Source organism: Heloderma suspectum, chromosome 1, assembly GCF_057233095.1.
Source record: "Heloderma suspectum isolate Gila_16-S chromosome 1, 16-S_ref, whole genome shotgun sequence".
Lineage (NCBI taxonomy): Eukaryota > Metazoa > Chordata > Lepidosauria > Squamata > Helodermatidae > Heloderma > Heloderma suspectum.
This window is the reverse complement of record NC_139458.1, coordinates 17,585,699-17,608,724: the sequence shown is the minus strand read 5'-3', so window position 1 is coordinate 17,608,724 and position 23,026 is coordinate 17,585,699. Positions and strand designations below refer to the sequence as shown.

Here is a 23,026-nt window from a genome sequence, read left to right as displayed (position 1 = left end):
TAAGGTTCCTCAGCTCCTCCTCGCTTTCAGCCATCAAAGTGGTACCAACAGCTCATTCTTGACAGGAAGTTCTTCCTAGCTAAAATCCACTCTCTTGTCATTTGAACCTGCTGGTTTCTTTGGAGCCATAGAAAACAAACAGGCTGCATTATCTATGTGGCAGCCCTTCACATATTTGAAGATGGCTATGATATCACCTCATCCCATAGCCTCAACCTTCCATCATAGGATGGGAATGTGGAACCTCACGGCTGTGGGCCAAATCCATCCTGCCTGGGGTTCCAATCCAGGCCTCCTGGGTTTCCCAGATGACCACACCCCCTTTCCACCTCTAATCATTTGGTGCCTTCCCAGCTTTTGCACAGTTTTCCCCCCATTCTGAAGGGTCAAAATGTCTCTCCTAAGGCTTAGTTACTGGCAGGAAGCACTTTCAGCTAAAACAGGCTGGATTTTTCTGCATTTTCTGCATCTTGTTTGCTCTGACCCTTTTGCCTTTGGCCTGCCCAGCACTGGAATACAGCCCCAAAGAGCTTCTCCAAAAGTGAATGGAGCCCCAGCTGAAAGATGTTTGACACCCCTGCCATAGGAACTGGTCTTCAGTCTTGTCCTCCCCATCTGCTATGATTCCCAAAATTATCAGCCTGTACCCCACGCCTTGTGGCTGCTCTCTGCATTTTTGTGTTGGTTTTTAAACATGTGTGTTATGAAGACAAAGAAGCATTTAAGCTCATGTCTAGTTTGGCCCTTACATGCTGCACAGAAGGCAAGGGTGAGTATGCGTGGGGGGATTCTTTCCTCCTCTGTGCTACTTCTCAGGAACAGCTGCCACTCTGGCCAACTCACTGATTCCACACACTGAATGAGGACCACTGTTATAAACAGCTGTATGGGCACATCCATTATGCCTGCCTGCCAAAGGCCCAACTGCCCTTGCTTAAAAAGAGCAGGGTTTGTGTGTGTGTGTTTGCTGTGTGCTGACGACTGCTATAGCCGTTCTGAAATGGAGAGCAAATAACCACGCAACCGTACTCTTAAAATATCTCATTTTACTTTGTATTTTATCTTCTTGCCATTTAATTTTACAATATATGCACGAGCAGACTGCATGATGTCAGTTTTCTCGTACCCTAGGAAAAGAATGAGAGAAAAGAAATAGAAAAGAAAAAGAAAAGAAAAGAAAGCCAGCGTGGCATAGTGGCGAGAATGTTGGACCGGGACTCTGGAGATCCGAGTTCTAGTCCCCACTCGGCCATGGAAGCTCACTGGGTGACTTTGGGGCCAGTCACAGTCTCTCAGCCCAACCCACCTCACAGGGTTGGTGTTGTGAGGCTGAAATGGAGAGGAGGAGGATTATTATGTACTTGGCCTTGGATTCCTTCAGGAGGAAAAATGGCAGGATATACATGCAATAAAATAAATAAATAAATAAATAAATGCTCTCATTTCATCCTTTCCCCCAGCCTGGTGCACTCCAGATGTGTTGGACTACAACTCATATCTTCCCCACCAACCCAATGACCACACTGGCCAGGGATGATGGGAGTTATAGTCTAGCACACATGGAGGGCACCAGGCTGGGGGAAAGGTTGTCTTAGCTCATGGGGCCTGGTACAATCGCAATGTGGTATAGAGAGACATTCTGTCCACCCAGATCAGCTATTTGCCTCTTAGTGCAGAGGTCAATCTGCCGGCAGCTCTGAACATTGCCTGTTATGAGGCTGGGCATCTTTGGATCGTTAGAAGATTGTCGTTAGAAGTGAGTGTTCTTCCAAACGGTGCCCCTGTTCTTGCTCTCAGTGCTTGTCCAAAGGAAGAGAGGAAGCCCACATTCAAGGACTTAAAACACCCCCCCCCCAGAGAGTTGAAAGTGCTCCAGATGTGTTGCTGGGGTAGAGGGAGAAGGAATGCATCATTGTCATGACAACAAGTAAGTTTGTGCTTTCAAAGGAGATTGGACAAATTCCTGGAGGAGAAGGCTATCCATGGCTACCAGCCCTGATAACTCTATGCTACCTCCAGTATCAGAGGCAGTATGCCTGTGTACACCAGTTGCTGGGGAACATGGGCGGGAGGGTGCTGTTGGCTCATGTCCTGCTTGTGGGTTTCCTGTGGGCAGCTGGTTGGCTGCTGTATGAACAGAATGATGGAATTTGGTCTGATCCAGCACGGCTCTCCTTATGTTCTTTTGATACAAAACCCAGCAAGCATTTTCTTCATGAACTCCCAAAGTAAGGACAGTTCCAACCTGTGGAAAATCACAACAGTGGGTTTCCCCCTTCACTCCCGTGTCCCGTTGAGGTTTCTTCTAAATGTTTAATTTTCAATTCCTCAAATATTTCACACCCGCTTCCAAGGCAGACCTAGACGGGGAGCAGGATATGCTGTGGGGTATCTGCACCAGCACACTCTTCAGAGCTGCTTTCCAGTTCCTTTCTACTGACTGATCTTGGCAGCAGATCATACGGCTCCATGTAAACGGGGCCCATTGTTAACTTGGCCTAACATTCTTCATGACTGGAACAACACTTCCCCCCCGCGCCACCCCCCCCTCCCGCCACCCCAGTGTCTTCAGCTGAATTGTTGCTGTATCCCCTGAAGTCTTGTCAGCTATTTATATTTAGGGGGTTGTTGTCGTTTTTTCATATCCACTGAAACAAAATAAAAGCTTTTCCTTTCTCAGACTACCTTTGGACTGGCAGGCCACAAGGCAAAATGAAAGAGTTCTTTAATGTTCAGTAGAGCTGATTGTCGATAAAAGGATTTGTGTTTGGTGTTGTTTTTAGACAATCATAGTAACCGGCTTAATTTCCTGGATGTCCGGAAAAGTAAATCCAGACTCTGCATTGTGTGCAGATTGGAGCCCCAAACCCTGTATGGTCATGTTATTTTCTGACAGTCCTAGAGGTCATGTTTGTGTGGGATTTTTTTTAGATTGTTCAAGACACTCTAAATTTGTTCCTCACCACAGTATACTACTATCCAGTGGAGGGTGGTGGCTCCGATGTCAGTGGGGTTGTGAATCCGCTCCAGGTTTCAGTCAGAACCACTCGGAACTTTAAAGGAGCTATCCAAGGTGTGAAGTTCCTTTAGAGTGCCGACTGGTTCTGACTGAAACCTGGAGCGGATTCACAACCCCACTGACATTGGAGCCACCAGCCCCACTGCTACCATCTTCCTGTGATTCTGTTGCAATTTGCTCTTCTCCAAAGGCAGATATAAAATTCCCTAATGCAATGATGCATAACGGTTGAAATGTTTCTGGGAAAAGACAGTGACATTTCACAGGGATGGGTAGGAATGTTATTTGATTCACTTTTTTGATAGGGACTTATAAGATAAGGGAGGGGCTATAACTCAGTGGCGGAGCCCCTGCTTTGCATGCGGAAGGCCCCAGGTTTGATCCCCGGCATCTCCAGGTACAGCTAGGAAAGAATCCTGCCTGGAACCCTGCACAGCTGCTGCCAGTCAGTGTTGACAGCAATGGGCTAGAAGGACTGATGGTCCCAGTTAGGGATGTCCATCACTGGGATATCCAGCCCTTTGGGGGCTTGCCAGATCTCCATGGCTCCCCAGACTCAGCTTGCATTTGTGATCCGAACCACGGGTATCTTCCAGAAATCTGGGAAATTTTTTGCTTTAAAAAAAAAATTGTGTAAATAGCAATTTGTACAAATTGCAGCTGCTAGTCATGTCACTTGTGAAGATTTTGGCCGCAATTAGTGTAATTTGTGCAAATTTTTGCTGCGATTTGTGCAATTTGAAATTATGACTGAAATTTGTGCAAATTACACAAATTACAACCAAAACGTGTACCAATTACTGAAATTGTGGCTGCGATTTGCACAAATTGCTATTTATGCAATTTTAAAAAACACACCCAGACATTCATAAACTGGCCTGACTTGATGCAGATCAAGTCGGGCCAGCTTGCGGGAAACTGAGCCAAAGTCCAGGGGGCTGAGGTGATGAAAGCTTGGTGAGCTGTATCCCCCAGATGGATTCTTCCGACATCCCTAGACTCAGTATATGGCAGATTCCTATGTGCCCAAGTACCAAGATCCCCAAATGTCTTAATAATTGGAACAGAAAGAACTTGAGCATTAAAACATTTGAATGTGGGAGAAAGCAAAACGGACAGATCCATCCATCCATCCATCCATCCAGGCAGAGGGCTTTGAGTGCTTAGCTCTTTAAAGATCTCAGCTTGAATCCCTCCTGTATGCTCTCAGCCTTGGTAGTGCTGACTTACCGTTGCCACCTCTTTTTTCTGACAGGCTCCTCATATTTAACAGCTCCATGGCAGGCAAGCACAACACTGTCCTCTCCATGTTATGACTAGCTGTAATGTCAGGCATGGGAAACATGTGGCTGTCCAAATGTTGTTGGACTACAACTCCCATCATCCCTCTCTATTGGCCATGCTGCCAGGGCTGATGGAAACTGCAGTCCAATATCGTCTGGAGGGCCACATGTTTCCCACCCCTGCTGTACATATTAAATTTGACTGGTTCAGATGGGTGAGAATTTTGTTTAATTTGCTTTTGATAAGAACTTACCACGATTCTCTGCTTTCTTTGGAAATGAGATGGAGAAACTTGAGATTCTATAATGATGATGAGTGGGAAATCAAAACTGACTGATGTGTCCCTACCAGAATGCTGCCCTGGGTTCTTTTTGAGAAAGGTAGGGTATAAATGTAACTAACAAATACATTCTAGATGGCTGGCAACCCCACAACATTCCCCAGTCTTTGCTTTCCCCATTATTGAATCCCAATGGTCGCTTCTTTATGTTCAGGGTTGGCCCTTCTTTCGAGTATGGTGAAGCAGGCAGCATCAGGCAGCAGATTTTGGGGCACCATTAATGGGTAGGAAGGAGATATTTAATGATTTTGTTTGGGTTGGATTCAGAAACTACCTTCTACAAGAAGAAGGGCTCTGCTCACAGAAGGTCCCGCTGCCCAATTTTGGGGGATCCCGCTCCTCCCCGCACCACAGTTTGCCCCATTGAGCAGCATCTCCTGACTCTCCACGGAGCATTTTCCTGGGACTGGAAGCATTGTCATGGGAAGGAGGAGGTGGGGAAGTCCACTTCCATCAGTGCAGTTGATCCAGCATAAATCTGGATCCAGTCCTTTGTTGTAATAATCTTACCGCCATTGGGACATTTTACTTTCATCTTGGATTCTCTCAGAAGAACTTTCCTGTTGGCCAGCGAGATACTTTCAGGAAGCCCAGAACTACGTCATGATGACAATAGCCCTCTCCAGTGGAGGCTGGTGGCTCCGATGTCAGTGGGCCAGTGAATTCGTTCCAGGTTTCAGTCAGAACTCTAAAGGAGCTATCCAGGGTGCCCCTTTAGAGTTCTGACCGAAATCTGAAGCACATTTACCCCCCTGCTGACATCGGAGCCACCAGCCTCCATTGGTCCTCTCTTGTCATTTCTCAGGAACTTGATATTCATTGCCATGCGACCTCTGGACAGGGGGTTCCACTTCCAAGTAATGGCCACCAGCCACTGAAAGATCCATGACTTTAGTTGATCCCCTTTAAAGCCATCTAAGCCACGGGCCACAACTATACGCTGAAGCAGTAAATTGTGTGAGTTAATCATACATTGTATAAAGAAGTATGTTCCTTTCTCCTAAATCAAGTGCCTAATCTATTTCATTAGCTAACTGAGTTTTAGTATTATGAGAGAGGGAGGAATGCTTCTCTTTCCCAGCACCAGGCATAACTTTATAAACTGCAAGCATATACCCCCAACCATGGGGAACCTGGCCCATGGGTCAAATACAACCCATGGGAGTTCCCCTCACAATCCACCAGCTTCTTCCACAGACTCTGCCCATCTCTCTGCCAGAAAAAGCTCTTACTATCTCTGCCTAGCTGCTGAACAGAAAGAAAAACCCCGGGAAAGGGGGTGAGGTCTGGGGGGTAAGATGCTGAGTGATTCAGGCCTGCTGACTTCTGAGTAGATGTGCAAAGGCTGTCCTGCTTACTTGTGAGTAGATATGCTGCTCACGCTCACTTCTGAGTAGACATGCAGAGGTGTTGAATGCTCTTTGAAAGTTCTGCTTTATGATGCAGTCCTACTTATTTATGAATAGACATGCCGTGGCCTACCCTGTTTACTTCTGGGTAGGCTTAAAATAAGTAAGAAACACTTTTTTTGGCCCACCCAAATATATATTATACCCCGACGGGAGCTAACTAGGTGTTGCGAACCTGGTTTTTGTTGAACAAATAGCCAGCGTGTGTGTGTGTGTGTGTGTGTGTGTGGGAGTGAAGTTGGATTGGGACTGTGGCATGAAGGGAGGGGGGTGACTCTTTGCCTCCTCTGTGGGCCCAATTGGAACTTGCAATCTGCGATGGGAGGAATGCTCCCATTCTGACCAGGGCGACTTTTCTTCCCATTGCAAAGATCAGATACAGCGAGGGGGCGATTCTGATCATGACTCTGGTGGGGGAAAGGGTTAAACAGTCCTGATTCAGGTCACCCCCACACCAATTATTTGTTTAACAAAAATCAGCTGCATAATACCATGCTACAAAAGTGTCGTGCCTTGTTCAGCCCTTACTCATCTCCCCCGATAAACTAAAATGCCCGAAATGCTTTAGCCTAGTCTTCACCAACCTGGAACCCTCCAGTTACGTTGGACTACAGCTCCCATCAACCCCGCTGGCTGGGGAGGATGGGGAGTTCTAATCTAAGCAATGGCGAAGGTGTCTGGTTGAGGACGGCGGCTTTAACTTTTCCTGGTAAAGATGCTGCTTTAGCCTTTGTCTTTGTGGCAGAGCCATGGTCCAAGTACATCACCCCTTTTTTCACTCTTTGCCACCTACTTATCGTGTGTCAAGTGTTATCCTCTTAGCGAGGCTGTTTTTAAAACAATCGCACAGTGCATGGAAACAATATGGTGATGGGGGGGGGCGTCATCAAGATATCTTTTGAAGTTATTTGGGGATTGTAAGTCCCCTAGTGTCATAGGCTTAAAAAAAAAAACACCTTACAGCTGTTAGGTGAAACAGGAATGGAAGCTTGAATCTTTCTCCACATAATGTGTGGCAATTCAGAAGAATCATATCGACTTCCAAGGGAGACCGAGGGGTGTAAATCGGGAGAGCTTAACAACCGTGGGAGACGCATCATTTATCACGGCTGCAGAAGATCCCTGTTCTCCCATCGCAGTTGTGCATGGCAAGGTTCACGGGTGCGCCCAAAGCCCCAGCTGCCATGTGTCAAACCCACAGCAGATGCGGCAGTTTGGTGGCATTTGGTGGACCAACTGTCTGTGCGATTTTGCCAGCAGTGAACGCAGCTGAGGGCCAAGCTAGACTTGAATTGTGGGGATGAAATTAACATGCACACCCACAAGGAGCCCCAGGACAGAGCCAAGCCAAGGGACAGTGTGGAGGGAGAGTTTAACTCTCTCTCTCCCTGCCACAATCTGACAGAAATCTCTTTCCTGAAGCTGCTATGGGTATTTGTATTTCAGAGGCTTCCATTGAAATGCAAACAGGAGCTTTGGAGGGGAGATTTTTGTGGGGACTGTAGTAGGGAGGGAGAAAGCTTAGCTCCTCCTCCAGGCCCCCCCCCCCGCAATGGTCTGATATGCTTCTCATCGGCTGCTATTTATGCAACAAAAAACATGCACGTTAACGGCATTCCTGCAGCTAATATCATGCGTAGTTTGTTCATGAGGAAGAGCTGATCTGGAACTTGTGCAGCAGTATTAAAATATGTAAGGGATGGCCTTTGAGCATGTGCAGAGTTATTTCTTTTACAATTTCATTGGAGGACCCCGCCCCCTCCCCGCACGCACACACATGCACAAAGGTGGCTTACAACTAAAGAAGATGATTGTAAACATAATTATTTTAAAAGGACACTGAAAAGTACAAGAACGCCTACAACAATTCTAGATCATGTTGGCATGAAACAGGTACATTAGGAAAACAGGAAGCTGCCTTTGCCCCAGGACAGAGCATTGGTCCCTCTAGCTCAGTATTGTCTGCTCTGACATGCAGCAGCATTCCAGGCTTTCCTCCAAGCGCTAGCTGCGTGGCCTGAGTTTTCCATGCCTCCCTCCGCATGCAGGAAGAGAAAAACTGAGATTATGGGGCTAGGTGACTTCAGGGGGCTGGGCTCTGGGGGAGGGGCCACCTCTGATGTCATCTACCCCCCCGATTAGTTCCAGGAAGCAATCTGGCCCCTGGGACCAATCTAATTCCCCACCCCCAGCATAAAGTGTTTGGGTGGGGTGGGAGTAACCCACATCCGTGTATGCCAACCGGAGCTCAATTGAGAAGGGGTGGGAAAGATACGTGAAGAGCAGTTAACCACCATGGAGTGAACCACCAGTTGTGCAGCTAGGTAATTTGAGACCCTGGACTTAAGTGGTGGTGGTGGGGGGGCTTTCGATGGCTGTCTGCATTGCTTCAGTTGTGAAGCGCACAACTAACTTTTCTCTTTCCCTCTCCAACTGCTTCCACATTCCTAGTACGTTAGAATACCACCAACACTGTTTGCCAACCCTGATTTTTTTTTAAAAAAAATATTCTGAGCATGTGCAGTTTTGTATTTAAAGCTCATTTGGAGCGCAATCCTGTGGCCGCTACTCAGTGGCTAGATGGTCATAGGATAGGTTCACAGACAACCGACCCCTCCCCCCTCCCACACCACCTCACAGGCAACCCGGATCAGCCCCAAGCTCCACAAGGAGCGGCGAAAACGGGGCGTTCCTGGGGGTGGGCTGGGCTGGGGAGGCCGGAAATGCCGGTACGACACGTTGTATGTGTTGTCTGGCTGCCAGTTCCCACACTCTGAAATCAGCTGTCCAGCCGCGAAAGACGGGAGGGGGAATGAGGAGGAGATCCGCTCCTCACCACTCCTCCTGCCCTGCACTGGATAGGTGGTTGCCCCGGGCTCGGAGGTGACCATCAATCTCAATAGTACTTTTCCCTTAAATTCTAGCACCCTCATGACTACAGGATTAAAATGGAGTTTGCTTTTGAATCTGCCCCTCTCTGGGTGGTTATTTTACCCACCCCCCAGCTGTGGAGCCCTTGAAATTTGGCCCCCAAATCCCACTCTAACTGTACAACTGGGCACAGCCTGCCATTTCTGGTGGTGGCAAGACTTATTTTGAATTAAACAAAGAACAAAAAACAGATTATAGGATAATTATGTTATTTGCTAACATACCTTTAATGTAAGGAACAGACACCATCATGTCCTGTTCTATCAGGGAACCAGCCCTGGGGGAGGCCATGGCTTCTGCCACCCATTTCTCCTCCATTCCTGCCCACTACCAGGGACATCCCCTGCTGCAATGAGCAGGACTCCAAGTATGCTACACAGCAAGCAAAGGAGAGGAGCAAGGGAAGCACGGGCAAGAGAAACCCCAGCCGTCTCACTTCCTGCTTCACTGAGAAGTGTAAACAAGGTCCAGGGCCAGCCCTACCATTAGGCAGAGTGGGGCAGCTGTCTCAACAGCAGATGCTGGGGACCAAGGAGCAGCAATGAGGTTTTGGAGAATGATGCTGTATGTGCTACACAGCCTGCCCTGAACCACCTTACCTAACTTGCTGTCCTCAGGTGTGGCGGACCATCAGCAGTGTTAAATTAAGATTCAACTGCTTGGAGAATCTATATAGAGTCTGGTTTGATTGTGAGGTGCTGGTATTTTTGTCAAAATGCAGTTGCTGCTTTGGGGCACACAGTAATGAAAACAGTGCAGTATCAACCATATTTATAATATGAGGGAGTGCCACACACAAATGTTGCAATTGTGGGAGAAGCAGGATGAGTTTGAGCAGTTATGTGCTGCCGTTTCATGTGGTGTGTGTTTTTGCGGTCCCTAACTACATGCACACCTTTGCTGCTGCACAGGAATGGAGATTTAAAAATAGTCCATGGCTGTTCAGAGCTGCACAGCTGTGTAGATGTGCAGTGAGAAATATCCACAAAAAAGCATGGATTTCCTGCATGTTAATCCCACAGAAATCAGTGTGAGCAGGGAATGAGAGGAGGACAAAGGAAGTCTAGATCCTACCATGGGAGAGAGGAAAGTGTGGGGGAAATGTTGCAAAACAGGTTCTACAGTTTTAAAGCCACTCCTGCCACTAAGGAGTTATAACACCACTAGATCCCATTGGGCAGGATAGCTAATACTTTGGAAGACAGAAACAAAATTCTAAGTGATCTTGATAGACTGGGCAGAAAACAACAGAATGAAATTTAATGGGGATAAATGCCAAGTTCTGCACCTAGGAAAATGAAACCAAATGCACAGTTACAATATGGGGGATACGTGGCTCAACCACACTACAAGTGAGAAGGATCTTGGAATTGTTGTCGATCACAAGCTGAAGATGAGCCAACAATGTGATGTGGCTGCAAAAAAGGCCAATGCTCTTTTGGGCTGCATTAATAGAAGCATAGCTTCCAAATCCTGGGAAGTACTAGTTCCCCTCTACTCAGCACTGGTTGGGCCTCATCTGGAGTACTGTGTCCAGTTCTGGGCACCACACTTGAAGAAGGATGCAGACAAACTGGAGAGGGTTCAGAGGAGGGCAACAAAGATGATCAGGGGACTGGAAACAAAGCCCTATGAAGAGAGACTGAAAGAACAGGGCATGTTTAGCCTTGAGAAGACTGAGGGGAGATATGATAGCGCTCTTCAAGTCCTTGAAAGGTTGTCACAGAGAGGAAGGCCAGCATCTCTTCTTGATCATCCCAGAATGCAGGACACGGAATAATGGGCTCAAGTGACAGGAAGCCAGATTCCGGCTGAACATCAGGAAAAAATTCCTGACTGTTAGAGCAATACGACAATGGAACCAATTACCTAGGGAGGTGGTGGGCTCTCCCACCCTGGAGGCATTCAAGACGAGGCTGGACAGCCATCTGTCAGGGATGCTCTGACTTGGATTCCTGCATTGAGCAGGCGGTTGGACTCGATGGCCTTGTAGGCCCCTTCCAACCCTACTATTCTATGATTCTAGATTGGAACACACATGTCTTTGTAGCTCAAGGAAAGTAAAAGCACTGAAAAAGGTGTCACAGAAGTACACTGGGGAAAAATGGAATGTTGAGGGAGAACTAGTGACAGGACAATGGGATGGGCAGGGTGTTGTCTGGCTCACAGGAGAAGCAAACGTTAACAGTACTGGGATAAAACGGTAGTGTAGATTGGCCCCAGGTCAGCTTCTGAACATGGAATGGGGCATTGCTTTGTCCTTCACCTCAGTCAGCAAAATGTTTTGGGCCGGCCCTGGGTATAACATAGATTTTGCAGCCCAACAACCTTACCTGAAGATGTGTTTACAGGTGAAAAAGAAGACGGCATGAACACAATCTGGACAAAACTGAGTTAAAATGCACCATACAGTGTTTGGCATTTGAACGATGTTTGTTGAATGGCAGCTGTTTTAAGGTTTTAAGGAACAAGCAAGCGCAGTCATGGAGGAGGGTTCCGCATCCGGAGGCCGGGACTCTGTTCCATTTGTCCTTCAGCTTGAACAGTCCTGTGCCGTTTTCGATGGCTCACTTTCATCCCCCGCCCCCCCGCCGCTCCGTTGGGGCTCGTTCTCCTCCATCAGCATCAATGAATAATTGATGAAGAGCAGTTTATAGCTAGCACAATGGAGCCTCCCAAGATCTTTAAAAGCTTTGGCGGGTGGCTTTGAGTCGGCATTTGCAGTCTTGCTTTAATTGATTTTAGAGCACGTGACAACTACCAGCTCGAGCGAGCGACGCGTCTCACCGGCTTGGTTGCTTCCTCAAAGCTTACCAGATGAGTAAATTTGTGGGTGCTCTAGAGCTGAGCGGAAATTTCTCGGAAGACATTCTTCCAAGAAAATGTTAGAGATTTTTTTCCCTCACACCCCTAGGGAAAGTAGGCCATGTCACCTTCTTGGTGGCCACCCTTGCAGTGGCTACCATTTTTGCCCCCCCCCCCCGAATGACACTAGGTCTAGGTCACTGTGGAGGAGGATGCAACATGGTGCCCAGGCTGCTAACACAGTTGCTGTTGCTCAAATCAGAAGCACCAAAACCAAGCAGCCAACACCCTCCACCCCCTTAGGAAAAAAGGAACAACCTGTGCTACTGCTGCTGCTAGTGGACAGCCCCACCGCTGAGGAAGTGTTGGATTTATCCTCCCCGTGGAGAAATTTAGTGAAATGGTCTCACCCATTTCCCTTCCTATAGTGTGGATTAACCTTCCCCAACCTGGTCTCCTCCATGTTTTGGACTACAGTTCCCAGCATTCCTGATCATTGGCCAAGCTGGCTGGGACTTATGGGAGTTGAAGTCCAAAATACCTGGAGGGCACCAGATTGGGGAAGGGTGGTATGGATCATTGTGAGAGGCTGTTTGCATACAGCTATACTCTTTATCAAATTTACCAGTGGAAAGGCTGCTTCTGTGGTTTGGCATCTATACCGGTCAATCAGCCCCCAATCCATCTGCAGCTCCTTTATCCCATCTGTGTTTGGAGGGAAGAGCCTGGATCAGAGATGGAGGGGGCAATCCTATGGCTGCTAGACAGCAGCTAGACAGCCATAGGATATCTGGTTTTCCGGGAACCAACCTTGGAGCCCATGCTCCGAGGTTGGTTCCTGGAGAACTGACCTCCTCCCACTTCCGCGCTGCCTTGGAGGCAGCATGGAACAGCCCCGTCCTCCACGCTCGCAAGAGCAGCATGAAGCGGCCAAAAAGGGGCGAGTCTGGGGGCATTCCGGGGTGGGCAGAAATGCCTGTACAACACATCCAATGTGTTGTACAGCAGCCTCCTCCCCTGCTCCGCCCTCCTGCGGCTACACAGCCTCAATTGGCTGTCTAGCCGAAAAAGCAGGGCAGGAGAAGCATGGAGGGAACAATCTGCTCCGTGCTTCTCCTGCCCTGCATTGGATAGGTGGTTGCCTCCGAGTTCGGGGGCGGCCGCCTATCTGGATAGGATTGTGCCCTGAATCACCTATTGCTAGGAAGCAGAAGATAGCTCCCCCCTCCACACACTACAATGTGTCCCTAATTATGTTGTACTTCGGTGTGGATTTTTATTGGAAAACTACTTCGGGAGTCAATATTAGTTGAAAAGCCCAGCATAAATTAACAAGGCAAGAAATAAATCCATCCATCCACGCTGCCAACATGCCCCATTAAAGGTTGGTGTTAAAACAGCTGTTAACACCACGAACACTGCGCATTGTAGAGCGCTGTATGCAACCAATGAACAAGCTGACAGCAGGGCAGGAGTACAGAGAGACGCTGTTCTGACAGCCTGAGGCCACAGCCTCCAATGCAGATAAGCGCAGGGGCTGCACTGAAGTGCACGAAAAAGGAACGGAAAGTCCTCAGAGATCTAAACACCTCCAAAGCACAAACGTGTCCGAGACCTCCTAGGAGACAAGGACCACTGAAAGCTGCCATGGGTGTCATGGAAACTGAGCAGATCTGCCACACACAGCCAATGTCCCTGAGTTGCCTGCCTAAATTTAGACACCAATCAAATTTCCTTTTCTGATCAAAGAAACCCTGGCGTTTAGTTGCCTCTCTTAAATCAAGCCCACAGGGTTAAGTTGCCATTGTGGGGAAAACTGCTGAAGGCTGCAATCCTATGCATGCTTAGACAGAAAAAAAGTCCTACAACTCCCAGCATTCCCCAGCCAGCATAGGTGGCTGGGGAATACTGAGAGTTGTAGGACTTCCCCCCCCCCTGCCCTAACATGCATAGGATTGCGCCCTAAAGACTTTGTGAAAGACCAGATGAGCTGCACCCAGACATGGCCACAGGGTAAGACTTCACTGGTTGATTTTAGCATAATTTCAAGGGGAAATACAATAATTCTGGGCCAGGAATGGCCAATTGGTGGCCCAGGGGCTGGATGGAAATACCAAAGCAACTTTAAGCAGTTTAATCAAGCCAGGTAAACCATTTGTTCCCCGTTTTACTTGTACACCCCCCCCCATTAAGAGGGTCTCCACACTTTAAAGTTAAATCTGTCTTTTGCATGGGTTTATGTAAAACCTATTGATCTTCCAAGTGTAGGGGTGGACGAAAGTCACTTACCTTTTCTCGCAGCTTGTTCGCGGTGGGGGGGAGCGCTTCACTGCTCCCCCTGCGAAGTTCAGGCCGGGGGGGGGAGGCTTCCCGCCTCGCCCGGCCGAAATTCAGGCCGGGGGGGAGGCTTCCCGCCTCGCCCGGCCGAAATTCAGGCCGGGGAGGAGGCTTGCCGCCTCGCCCGGCCGCGAATACGAAAGTAAAACAAAAAACAAAAAAAGTCCCCTGATAGGCTACGTGACGATTCACGTAGCCTATCATGGCTAGATCTGCAAAGTCAGCCGTGATAGGCTACGTGAATCGTCACGTAGCCTATCAGGGGACGTGTTTTTTCTTTTTTCTTTTATTGCAATGGCGGGGGTGGCAGCCGGTCGAAAGACCGGCTGCCGCTCCCGCCCCGCTCGAACACCCGACGAACCGCCAGCCGGACCCGCCGCCGGGAGGGACATTCAGGGAAGGTAAGTCCCGTCCCGGGGGGGGGGGTGCGGAGGATTTCTCCCCGAAACTTGTTCGGGGGGCCGAACACGTTGGCACTCGGCCCCCCGAAGTTTCGGGGAGAAATTCTCCGCCATCCCTATCCAAGTGTTGGAAAGTTACCAATATGAGTGCCTTTCTACAAAATAGGCCTTCGATCAGTGACAAGATAAAGAACTAAGTTGACCGTATTTGTGTTAAGAGAGCCTTGGGGCTGATCTACACAGAGTCAGAAAATGTACACGGTACAAGCTTGATGTTTGTAGACAGTCATAATGTCATGAAGGGTTTTAGTCTAGCCTTCTCCCTATTTTGGTGCTCCTTGGTAAATGGTAATCATTTTAAAAAGCCGTGTGAAAGTACTCAACCATGTCATCCTCCGGCTGAATATAGTGCAGATGAGGGCTTTACCACATGCATTTTCTGTGGCAGCCTTCCCCAACTTAGTGTCCTCCAGATGTTTTGGACTTCAGCTCCCATCAGCCCCAGCCAGCTTGGACAGTGGTCAGGAATGCTGGGAGTTGTAGTCCAAAATATTAAGAGAGCATCAGATTGGGGAAAGCTGTTTGGTGGCATAACCATCCTAGACTGCATGACTTCATAAGGGCTCTACAAAGTGATAAAACCTTCCAACCTGTGAACCTGGTGTATTGTGTTCACAGGCATACCTATTGGTGTATCTTATTTCAAGCAGTTCTGATTAGGGATGTCTGTCACTTGGAAATCCGGCCCTTTTTGAGTTTGACAGACTTCTGCTGCCGTCCTGGGCTTGCATTTGTGAACTGAGCTGTGGGCTTTCCCCGAACTCCAAAGACTTTTTCCCTTGGGGGGGGGGAGGGTTGGGCCACAATTTGCACAGAGATTTGTGCAAATTGCAGCCATAACATGCCTGAATTAAAAAAAAGAAAAAAAGAAAGGAAAACCCATGAACTGGCCTGGCTTGCTGCAGATATAGTTGGGCCAGTTAGCAGAAAACGGACCGAAGTCCGGGGGGGCTGAGTCATTGAAAGCTCACCGAGCTCCACCACGCAAAAGGATTCCTCTGACATCCCTATTTCTGATACTGTAACTTGCCAATGACGCATTACCCAACATTCTATTACTGAACTAGAACAATGAGCCATGGGTGGAATTAATTTCACTGCGCACATCCCATCAAGCCCAACTTCCAATAGGAACAGCAGAACAATTTGATTGCACTTCATCGGTGGTTAGGGCAATATACCAGATTTCACTGAGAGTGTACATGAATACTCCAGAAGGAGGAAACGAAGGTTTCTCAACAAATCTTTAAAGGGTTGCTCTTGGATTAGGGAGAATTTCGTTTGATTCACATTAATTTGAATTTAACTAACTTCACACTTTTAAACCAATATGCAAAACGAAACTTAGCTATCCTCTGAAATTTGCACTAATCCGAATTTTGCCATGGAGTTCTCCATTCAAAAGATGAGCACAAAATGCATATATTAGGGAAAAGTGGACACAAAAATGTATTAGTGGAAAGAACATTTTCAAAAACTGTGTATTAGGCAAAATTGTATATAAAAATGCATGTAGAAAAACACGCCCCCAAATGTGTAGGAATTCTCATGCAAACTTTTTTCTCAGTGGTCAAGGTGAACCAATTTGCAGTTGGAAAAAGGAGACACTGAAACTGACAGATTCATCCATCCCTATCTTGGATATATCGAAGAAAATGCGACATTTCTAAAGAGCATTATATTAAGGTTTTTAAATATTCTGCAGTAACTAATGTTAACATGTCAGTCATTCCTCATTTGCCCCCTTTGCAGTTACACCGGGTACACAGGACCATTCAGCTAATAGTCACTTAGCATGTGTAACCGGTATGTTGGCCAGATGTACAGGTGAGGTGCTTCTGAGAAATACAGTCGTATGCGGTCCACAGCTGCGGGGGATGGGGAGGAACACCCCCCTCCCCCTGCAAGATGAACAAACCAGAGTTCACCATTTTGTGGTCGTCTACACTGCCTATTTAGGATTTTGGTTCTTGCCAGCAATCCACTAAACCTGCTGTGTGCCATGTCTCTTCCTTGTCTCGTCTACCTGCATGCTTTTGCACTCTGATGGAATTGATTCCACCCTAAACTCAATCTTGCCAGGACTTGCCTTAAAATGCCAAAACTGGGAGAAAAAAGTAGTCGACTGCGACAAAAATCTATTTTGTCTCCGGAATGTAACTCTCAGGATGGAATTGCCAGCAGCCCAGACCAAAGATTGTGTGAGCAGCTGGACAGTACTAGCATTTGAACACTGTTTAAAAGATTAGGGTATCAGGCCCAGAGAAGCTGGAGGAACCTATTCAAGGTGTCCGATGGAGGGGGACATAGGAAGCTGCCCAATGCTACAGGAGTGGACAGGTTTTGGCCCTCTGGATGTTTTGGCCTACAGATTGCATCATTCCTCTCCATTGGCTATGCTGGCTAGAGCTGATGGGAGTTGTAGTCTGCATCTGGGGGCCACAGGTTGCCCTCCTCTGGTATGCTGTGCCAGATTTGTCCATCTAGCCTAGTATTCTCTGCTCTGACTGGCAGCAGCTCTCCATATCACATACTAACCTAGCTTCCCCCAACCTGGTGCCCTCCAGATGTTTTGGACAACCCCCACCAGCCCTAGCCAACAAGATCAATGGTCAGGAATGCTGCAGGTTGGGGAAGGCTGTGCTATCCTATCCCATTAAATGGAGATGCCAGGGATTGAACCTGGGATCTTTTGCATGCACACCCCCAGGATCAGAGGCAGCAAACCTTAAATCCCAGTTGCTTGGGAACTACAAGGGCAGAGGGAATTTGCCTTCATGTCCTGCTTGTGGCCTTCCTGTAAGCATTTTGTTGGGCACTATGAGAAAGATGCTGTGCAAGGTAGGCCTTTGGTGTGATCCAGCATGGCTCTTATTCCCCAAATGTTTGTACAGTGGAGAGCTCCATTGCTAAAGGCCTCCTGTCCTATTAAGTGCCTCTTGTCTATGCGAAGTAAGAGGACAGGAGAAGGCAGCTGGAACAGAATAGGGTTACATCTTGCCTTGAAGGAGTTACATTGCACCCAAGAGGCATGGGAGTGAGAAAGGAGGCCATTGGAAAGGTCAGGCTAACTGCTCACAGATGGCTCTTTGACAAGGAGCCCATGAAAAAACTGGACCCATCCTTGGCTGTAACATTTGGGAGGCAAAACGGGAGGGGGAGGATTCTAAAAGCCAGTGGAAAAGGGTTACAACACAACATCCTAAGAGTCCTCTTATAAAAGAAGGGAAACTTTTGACGATTAATTTTGCTATGAGTTTCACTCAAGTATCATTTGATCTCTCGAGGGTTAATTAACCTGGTTGGTGAAAGAACACAAACAAACATAGGAAACGGCAAATGGCCAAAAGAACAGGCTGCATAAGTCGGTGCTGGAACCTAAGAGTTTCATGAGTGGAAGGGGTAGTTAAAAATAAATCAGTGTTAGCCCCAGGTTCTGTATTATCAGATTAGTCATCATAAATCAGAACTTCCTCATCCTCACCTTGTACTGGGAAAAGAAAACCCACTTTTGCCACACTTTAGATAAGCAGCATCTAGATTTCTTCACTAAAGGCTAACCTAGTTTATGCTTACATTTGCATACAACGATGCTTGTAATTGGGACTTGGATTGAGACCCCATGAGTATTGCCAACTAAGCCCCTGGGATCCTTTCAGATCTGAATTACCACAGGGTCCAAGGAACTAGATAAGCAGAAGGCACTTGAAAAGCACACTTTGAAATGTTATGCATAATAAGGGAAACCATTTTATTCGGTTTTGGAAGACAGCAGCATTGCAGTACAAAAAAAAAATGTTACAAGGGCAACAGAAATGAAATTTAAGAAACCCTTCAAAGTTGCACTGGGAAAATGGGAAAAGGACAGTACCCAAGTCAGAGGGGCAGATTATAGTTCCTAAACCATTACGAACATCAAAGTATAGAGTAAGGGGAGGGAAAAAAGTTTCAACTGCCAACATTGTTATAAAATGCTTTAATAAATAGTTTTCTTCCGAAAGCTATAGAAGAACATGTCAAACAAAATGTACTGCACAGAAGTTCCTGCAAAGCAATTCCTGCATTCATGTATAAAATAAAAGTGGTTTCAAAAACATTCAGGATTACATTGAGTGGCCAAAACGTTGAGAGAGGGAAATCTCAATTTCCTTTGCAATTATAGGAGAGCTAAGTAATGTAGGGTTAGGTTTTCCCAGTAATTAAAATAAAAAGATACAGGTCATTTCTTTCATAATAAAGCCATAAAAAAACCAACCCCACAAATAATGCACAAGCCTTCCGTTATGAATAACCATTTCTCGTGAGGTATTCCATCTTCTAAAATGGAGCCAGATGTTATGATGGATGTGCGGCCAAAAAGAGCGGCCCTGCATTGCGTTCTCCCCGCTAGCACCTAGGTGACACAATGCAGATGACACGAAGCTGCCATGCCGTGAGTTTATCCACCCCCACAAGTAGCAGCCAATGAAGTGGAGCAGAGGCAGGGAAACTCAGCGTGGTGGCATCATCACATCAAACATTTTGAGTGACTAATTGGTGTTGGAGGAAAGAGAGGAAGAGACTCAGAGCTGCCATTTGGGATGGTAGTCAAGGGTCTGCTGTAATGCCTAGTTCCAGTCTGAGTTTGCCAACCTTTTACCAAAGAGGCGAATAAGCATAACAGAACAAGAAATGAGAAAAATATTGTTCCCTTCATTAGGCCTGTATTTTTTAAAAAAAAAATTGCAAAAAAGCAATACCACATGTAAAGAGACATTCACAAAAGGAAGAAAAAGAAATATTGCCTTGTCATCTTTATACTGTACAGTATACTTACTCTCTGCATTCTTGAGATGTGAGGAAACAGCTGATCTATTTACATGTGAAATGGTTGCAATACATTGAAAAAGTACAAAAAAAGTGACCAACAGATTCCCAACATTGATGGTTTTAACATCATTTTCTACTATGGACATAATACCAAAATAAGTTTTTTGTATTTATTTTTTTTTAGAAACTGCCATAAAACTTCCCTTTCTGTGACATAAATTAAAAAGGAATGACGTTTAAAAAGACCAAAAATACTTTTAAGTTATTAACTCAAATATACAGAAATGATTCATTTAAATATGTACATATTTACAAAAAATGCACTCGCACAATCTGAAAATAAACTGTGTCAGTCTGAGGGCACCAAGAATCCTCTCATGGTAAACCTAGATGGGCATGGCAGTCTTTGACAGTTGCTATAGAAAAAAGAAGATTGAAATTTCAAGGCACTTGACACGTGCTTCAATACTGCAATCCTAAGGTAATTAAAACAAATTGACATATTCAAATTAAAAAGGCCACTTTTTCCAACCACAGTTTGAAAGATCTCTATAGATTTTCTTTTTGTTCCCAAAAAGTAATAAGGCAAAAAATAATTTTTTTTTTGGTGGGTGGGTGAGGGGAAGAAACTTGCAGAAGTTAAGTGCAGGGAGCAGCTTCTAGGAAGGTTTCAAAAGAACAGTTCATGTGAGATTTGTTTTCCCTTTAAGTTCAGCAACTACCTCAACCAGGAGGTTTTTAAGCCACTGTTGTAACAGGTAAAAAGGAACCCATTCTGTTAACAGTGCAGTCTTGTGTGATAAACTTTATGAAATAATTGAAAATACAAACTTCCCTCCTCTGCCACACAGCAAGTATATTCTAAGTAAAATTTACAAAAATAGCAACTATCAAAGATTACTCTATCATCTGACAGTCATTGAATAATTTATACAAGGCTAAAAGAAACAAAATAAAGTTTTTATTTTATTTTAATTTTTTTATTCAAAATAAAGTAACTATGAACATTTGACTCCAGATAATTAAGTCCTTGATGCAAAGCCGAGATGCCAATTCCTCCAGCCCCATCATTCAGCATAGACAGTGCTGCCATGGTCCAAACACAGGTTTAGTCTCTTCCGCCTTCAAGGTTTGTTGTGTTCACATTTTTTACAGATCTGTTGTCCATTTTGGTTGTCTGAAGAGATTTCTTAATAGGACTATTCTCTAATGAGTCCACTGCCTTTGTTGACAATGGCTTAGAGAGTTTGTGAGAGAGGAATCTGTCCATTTCTACAACCTCTCTTTCCTCCTCTTCCTCCTCCTCCTCATACTCCGTGTACTCCTCTACCCCATCGTAAGTTCTTTTTTGAGGAGATATAAAATTTTTGTGTTCATAATGAATGCCTTTGTGACTGTAAGGTCTGTCTATAGGATTCCGTATGGGATTTAGAGGTGCCCACTGATTATTTGCAGCCTCTTCTCTGGATGGGCGATTTCTCTCTCGCTCTTTTCTTCTCTTTCGTGTCCACCACACACAGATTATTATACAGGTTAACCATACAATACTAAAAGCTGCACAGAGGATTGGAACCAGGTAATCTAGAAAACAAGCCAACACACAGCTTCGTGAGCAACTGTGAATTCTAAGAGAATGGGAAGGCATGTGCGACTAAAGTATGGTGTAGTGTGGTGTAGCGGTGACAGTGTTGGGCTGGGAGCTGGGAGATCCGGGTTCTAGTCCCCACTTGGCCATGGAAGCTCACTGGGTGACTTTGGGCCAGTCACAGACTCTCAGCTCAACCTACCTCACAGGGTTGTTGCTGTGAGGATAAAATGGAGAGGAGGAGGAGGATAATGTAAGCTTTCCTCTTGGGTTCCTTCCAAGATGAAAAAAGGCAGGATATAAATGCAATAAATAAGTAAATAAATAAGTCAGACAGTCAGTCAGTCAGTCAGTCTAATATGGCCTGTTGCAGCAGGACACTAAAAACGTAACTGGTGTTCAATTGAGATTACTTAAAAAAAAAAGTTTTGCAATTTTTGGCCTTCTAAGTATGTTGAGTGAGAAAAATAAAGAACAAAATTAATCTCGTGTCAACAAACATCACATTTGTACCTTGCTCCTAAGAAGATTTGCTTTGAAATGCGACTTGCTTCCACATGAAGTGTATGCCTCAGTCCCCCCCCCCGCCCCAAAGAAAACACACAAAAACTATGGGTACAATCTGCTCAAGGAAATAAATACATCTGTTCAGTAATATGGAACAAATATGTAGGCACAGAAAACCCTCTTCATATCCAAATCAGTCTTTGAACCCATCAAAAACAACCGAACAGAAGGAGAGGTCGTACAATGGTAGTCATCAAGTTTGTTTGGCATCTGAAATACCAGAGGCAGCCATGTTAGGCACAGCTAGCAATTATAGCCTTGCAGTGATATGCACCGAGGTCACTCCTTTGAACCACATGGTCCTTGTTCCAGGAAGAGGGGCTGAAATTTTATCCCATAACTGCTCCTCACAGGAACAAGGGCGGAACATAATACTATGTGTCATGAATCTTTACTGGGCCTTTCCCACTCCTACTTACACAATGCTGCCACTGAATTTGAAGTGGAAAACCAGCTGGAGCTTTGGGCCTGGGGGAGAGGATCTTAATCTTAACCCTTTTCTACTTGCAATTTTTTTTCTGCTGATAATCACCAGGTGATTATCATTCCAGGTGATACTTTCACCAACAAGTGCAAAAGCAGCTTAGGGAGACTATTTTCACTAGAAAAACTGTGCAAAGTGAAGGAGTTAAGAAGTTCCTCCACTGATCTTCCACTTCAACTGCAGCCTCAACAGCTGCACTGTGAAAAAAATAAAATATAACCCAAAACATGTCCCACAAAAGAAACAAGGAACTACATGTGATGTGCCATTCCATTCCAATGCATGCTGTTAACGAGCTCTTGTGACTCACACATACACTCACCTGATGAAGAATTCCCAACGACTATGGTCTCTATTTTGACTTCAGTTACTGCCAGCATAACTGTGCTGTTTTGCCGCTTTGTTATGGCATTTACGATAGTATCGGCGGCATTCTGAATCAGGCTGTTATCGGTCTCATCTTGATGTGAGATGAAAGACTGGGAAGAAAAGACAGGCAGGAAACTTAGGTTTATAGTGGAGCAATTTTGTAACAGCCATTTCATTTTATTTGGATGATCAGACTGAAGCCTTGAGAACTTGACAATCCCAGTTTCTTCTTAAAGCATCAATGCTGTTTTGAAACCAATATGAAAGTATTAAGCCAGTATCCTGCACCCTGCCCATGCGAATTCATGCAATGGTACATTAAGTTACACACGGCAGACTTCCATGTTATTTACACCACTGAGCTAAACTTAGTCATTGTTTGGAGGCTTTGGAGATATTATCGGGCTAGGCATTTGCACTAATGATATAATCTGTTATATATAACTGTACACTTCCTTCAGTTTGCATCATAGCTAGAAGCATTCTTCAGTCGTACGAGTAAGCAAAGATAGCCTAGCTAAGAATATCTAGCCAATATTACACCTTTTGGCACGCTATCCTCTCCCCGGCCACAACAACTGGGTGACCGTCAGCAGCCTGATCAAGCTCTCTCTAAACTCCCTTCC

At 45.9% G+C, this 23,026-nt stretch overlaps 1 protein-coding gene across 2 annotated transcripts in view; it reads right to left on the bottom strand.

The window, feature by feature from the left end:
• Positions 1-18,315: 18,315 nt before the first annotated feature.
• The window catches only part of JAG2 (jagged canonical Notch ligand 2), a 126,093-nt gene continuing 121,382 nt past the window's right edge, over positions 18,316-23,026 (bottom strand). For both annotated transcript variants that reach the window (XM_084837244.1, XM_084837249.1), the window contains 2 exons: positions 22,354-22,510; positions 18,316-20,976 (listed from right to left, as the gene is read on the bottom strand). In XM_084837244.1, the coding sequence (XP_084693370.1) occupies positions 20,504-20,976; positions 22,354-22,510 (630 nt within the window). In that variant the 3' untranslated portion in view covers positions 18,316-20,503. The remainder of the gene's footprint in view (positions 20,977-22,353; positions 22,511-23,026) is intronic.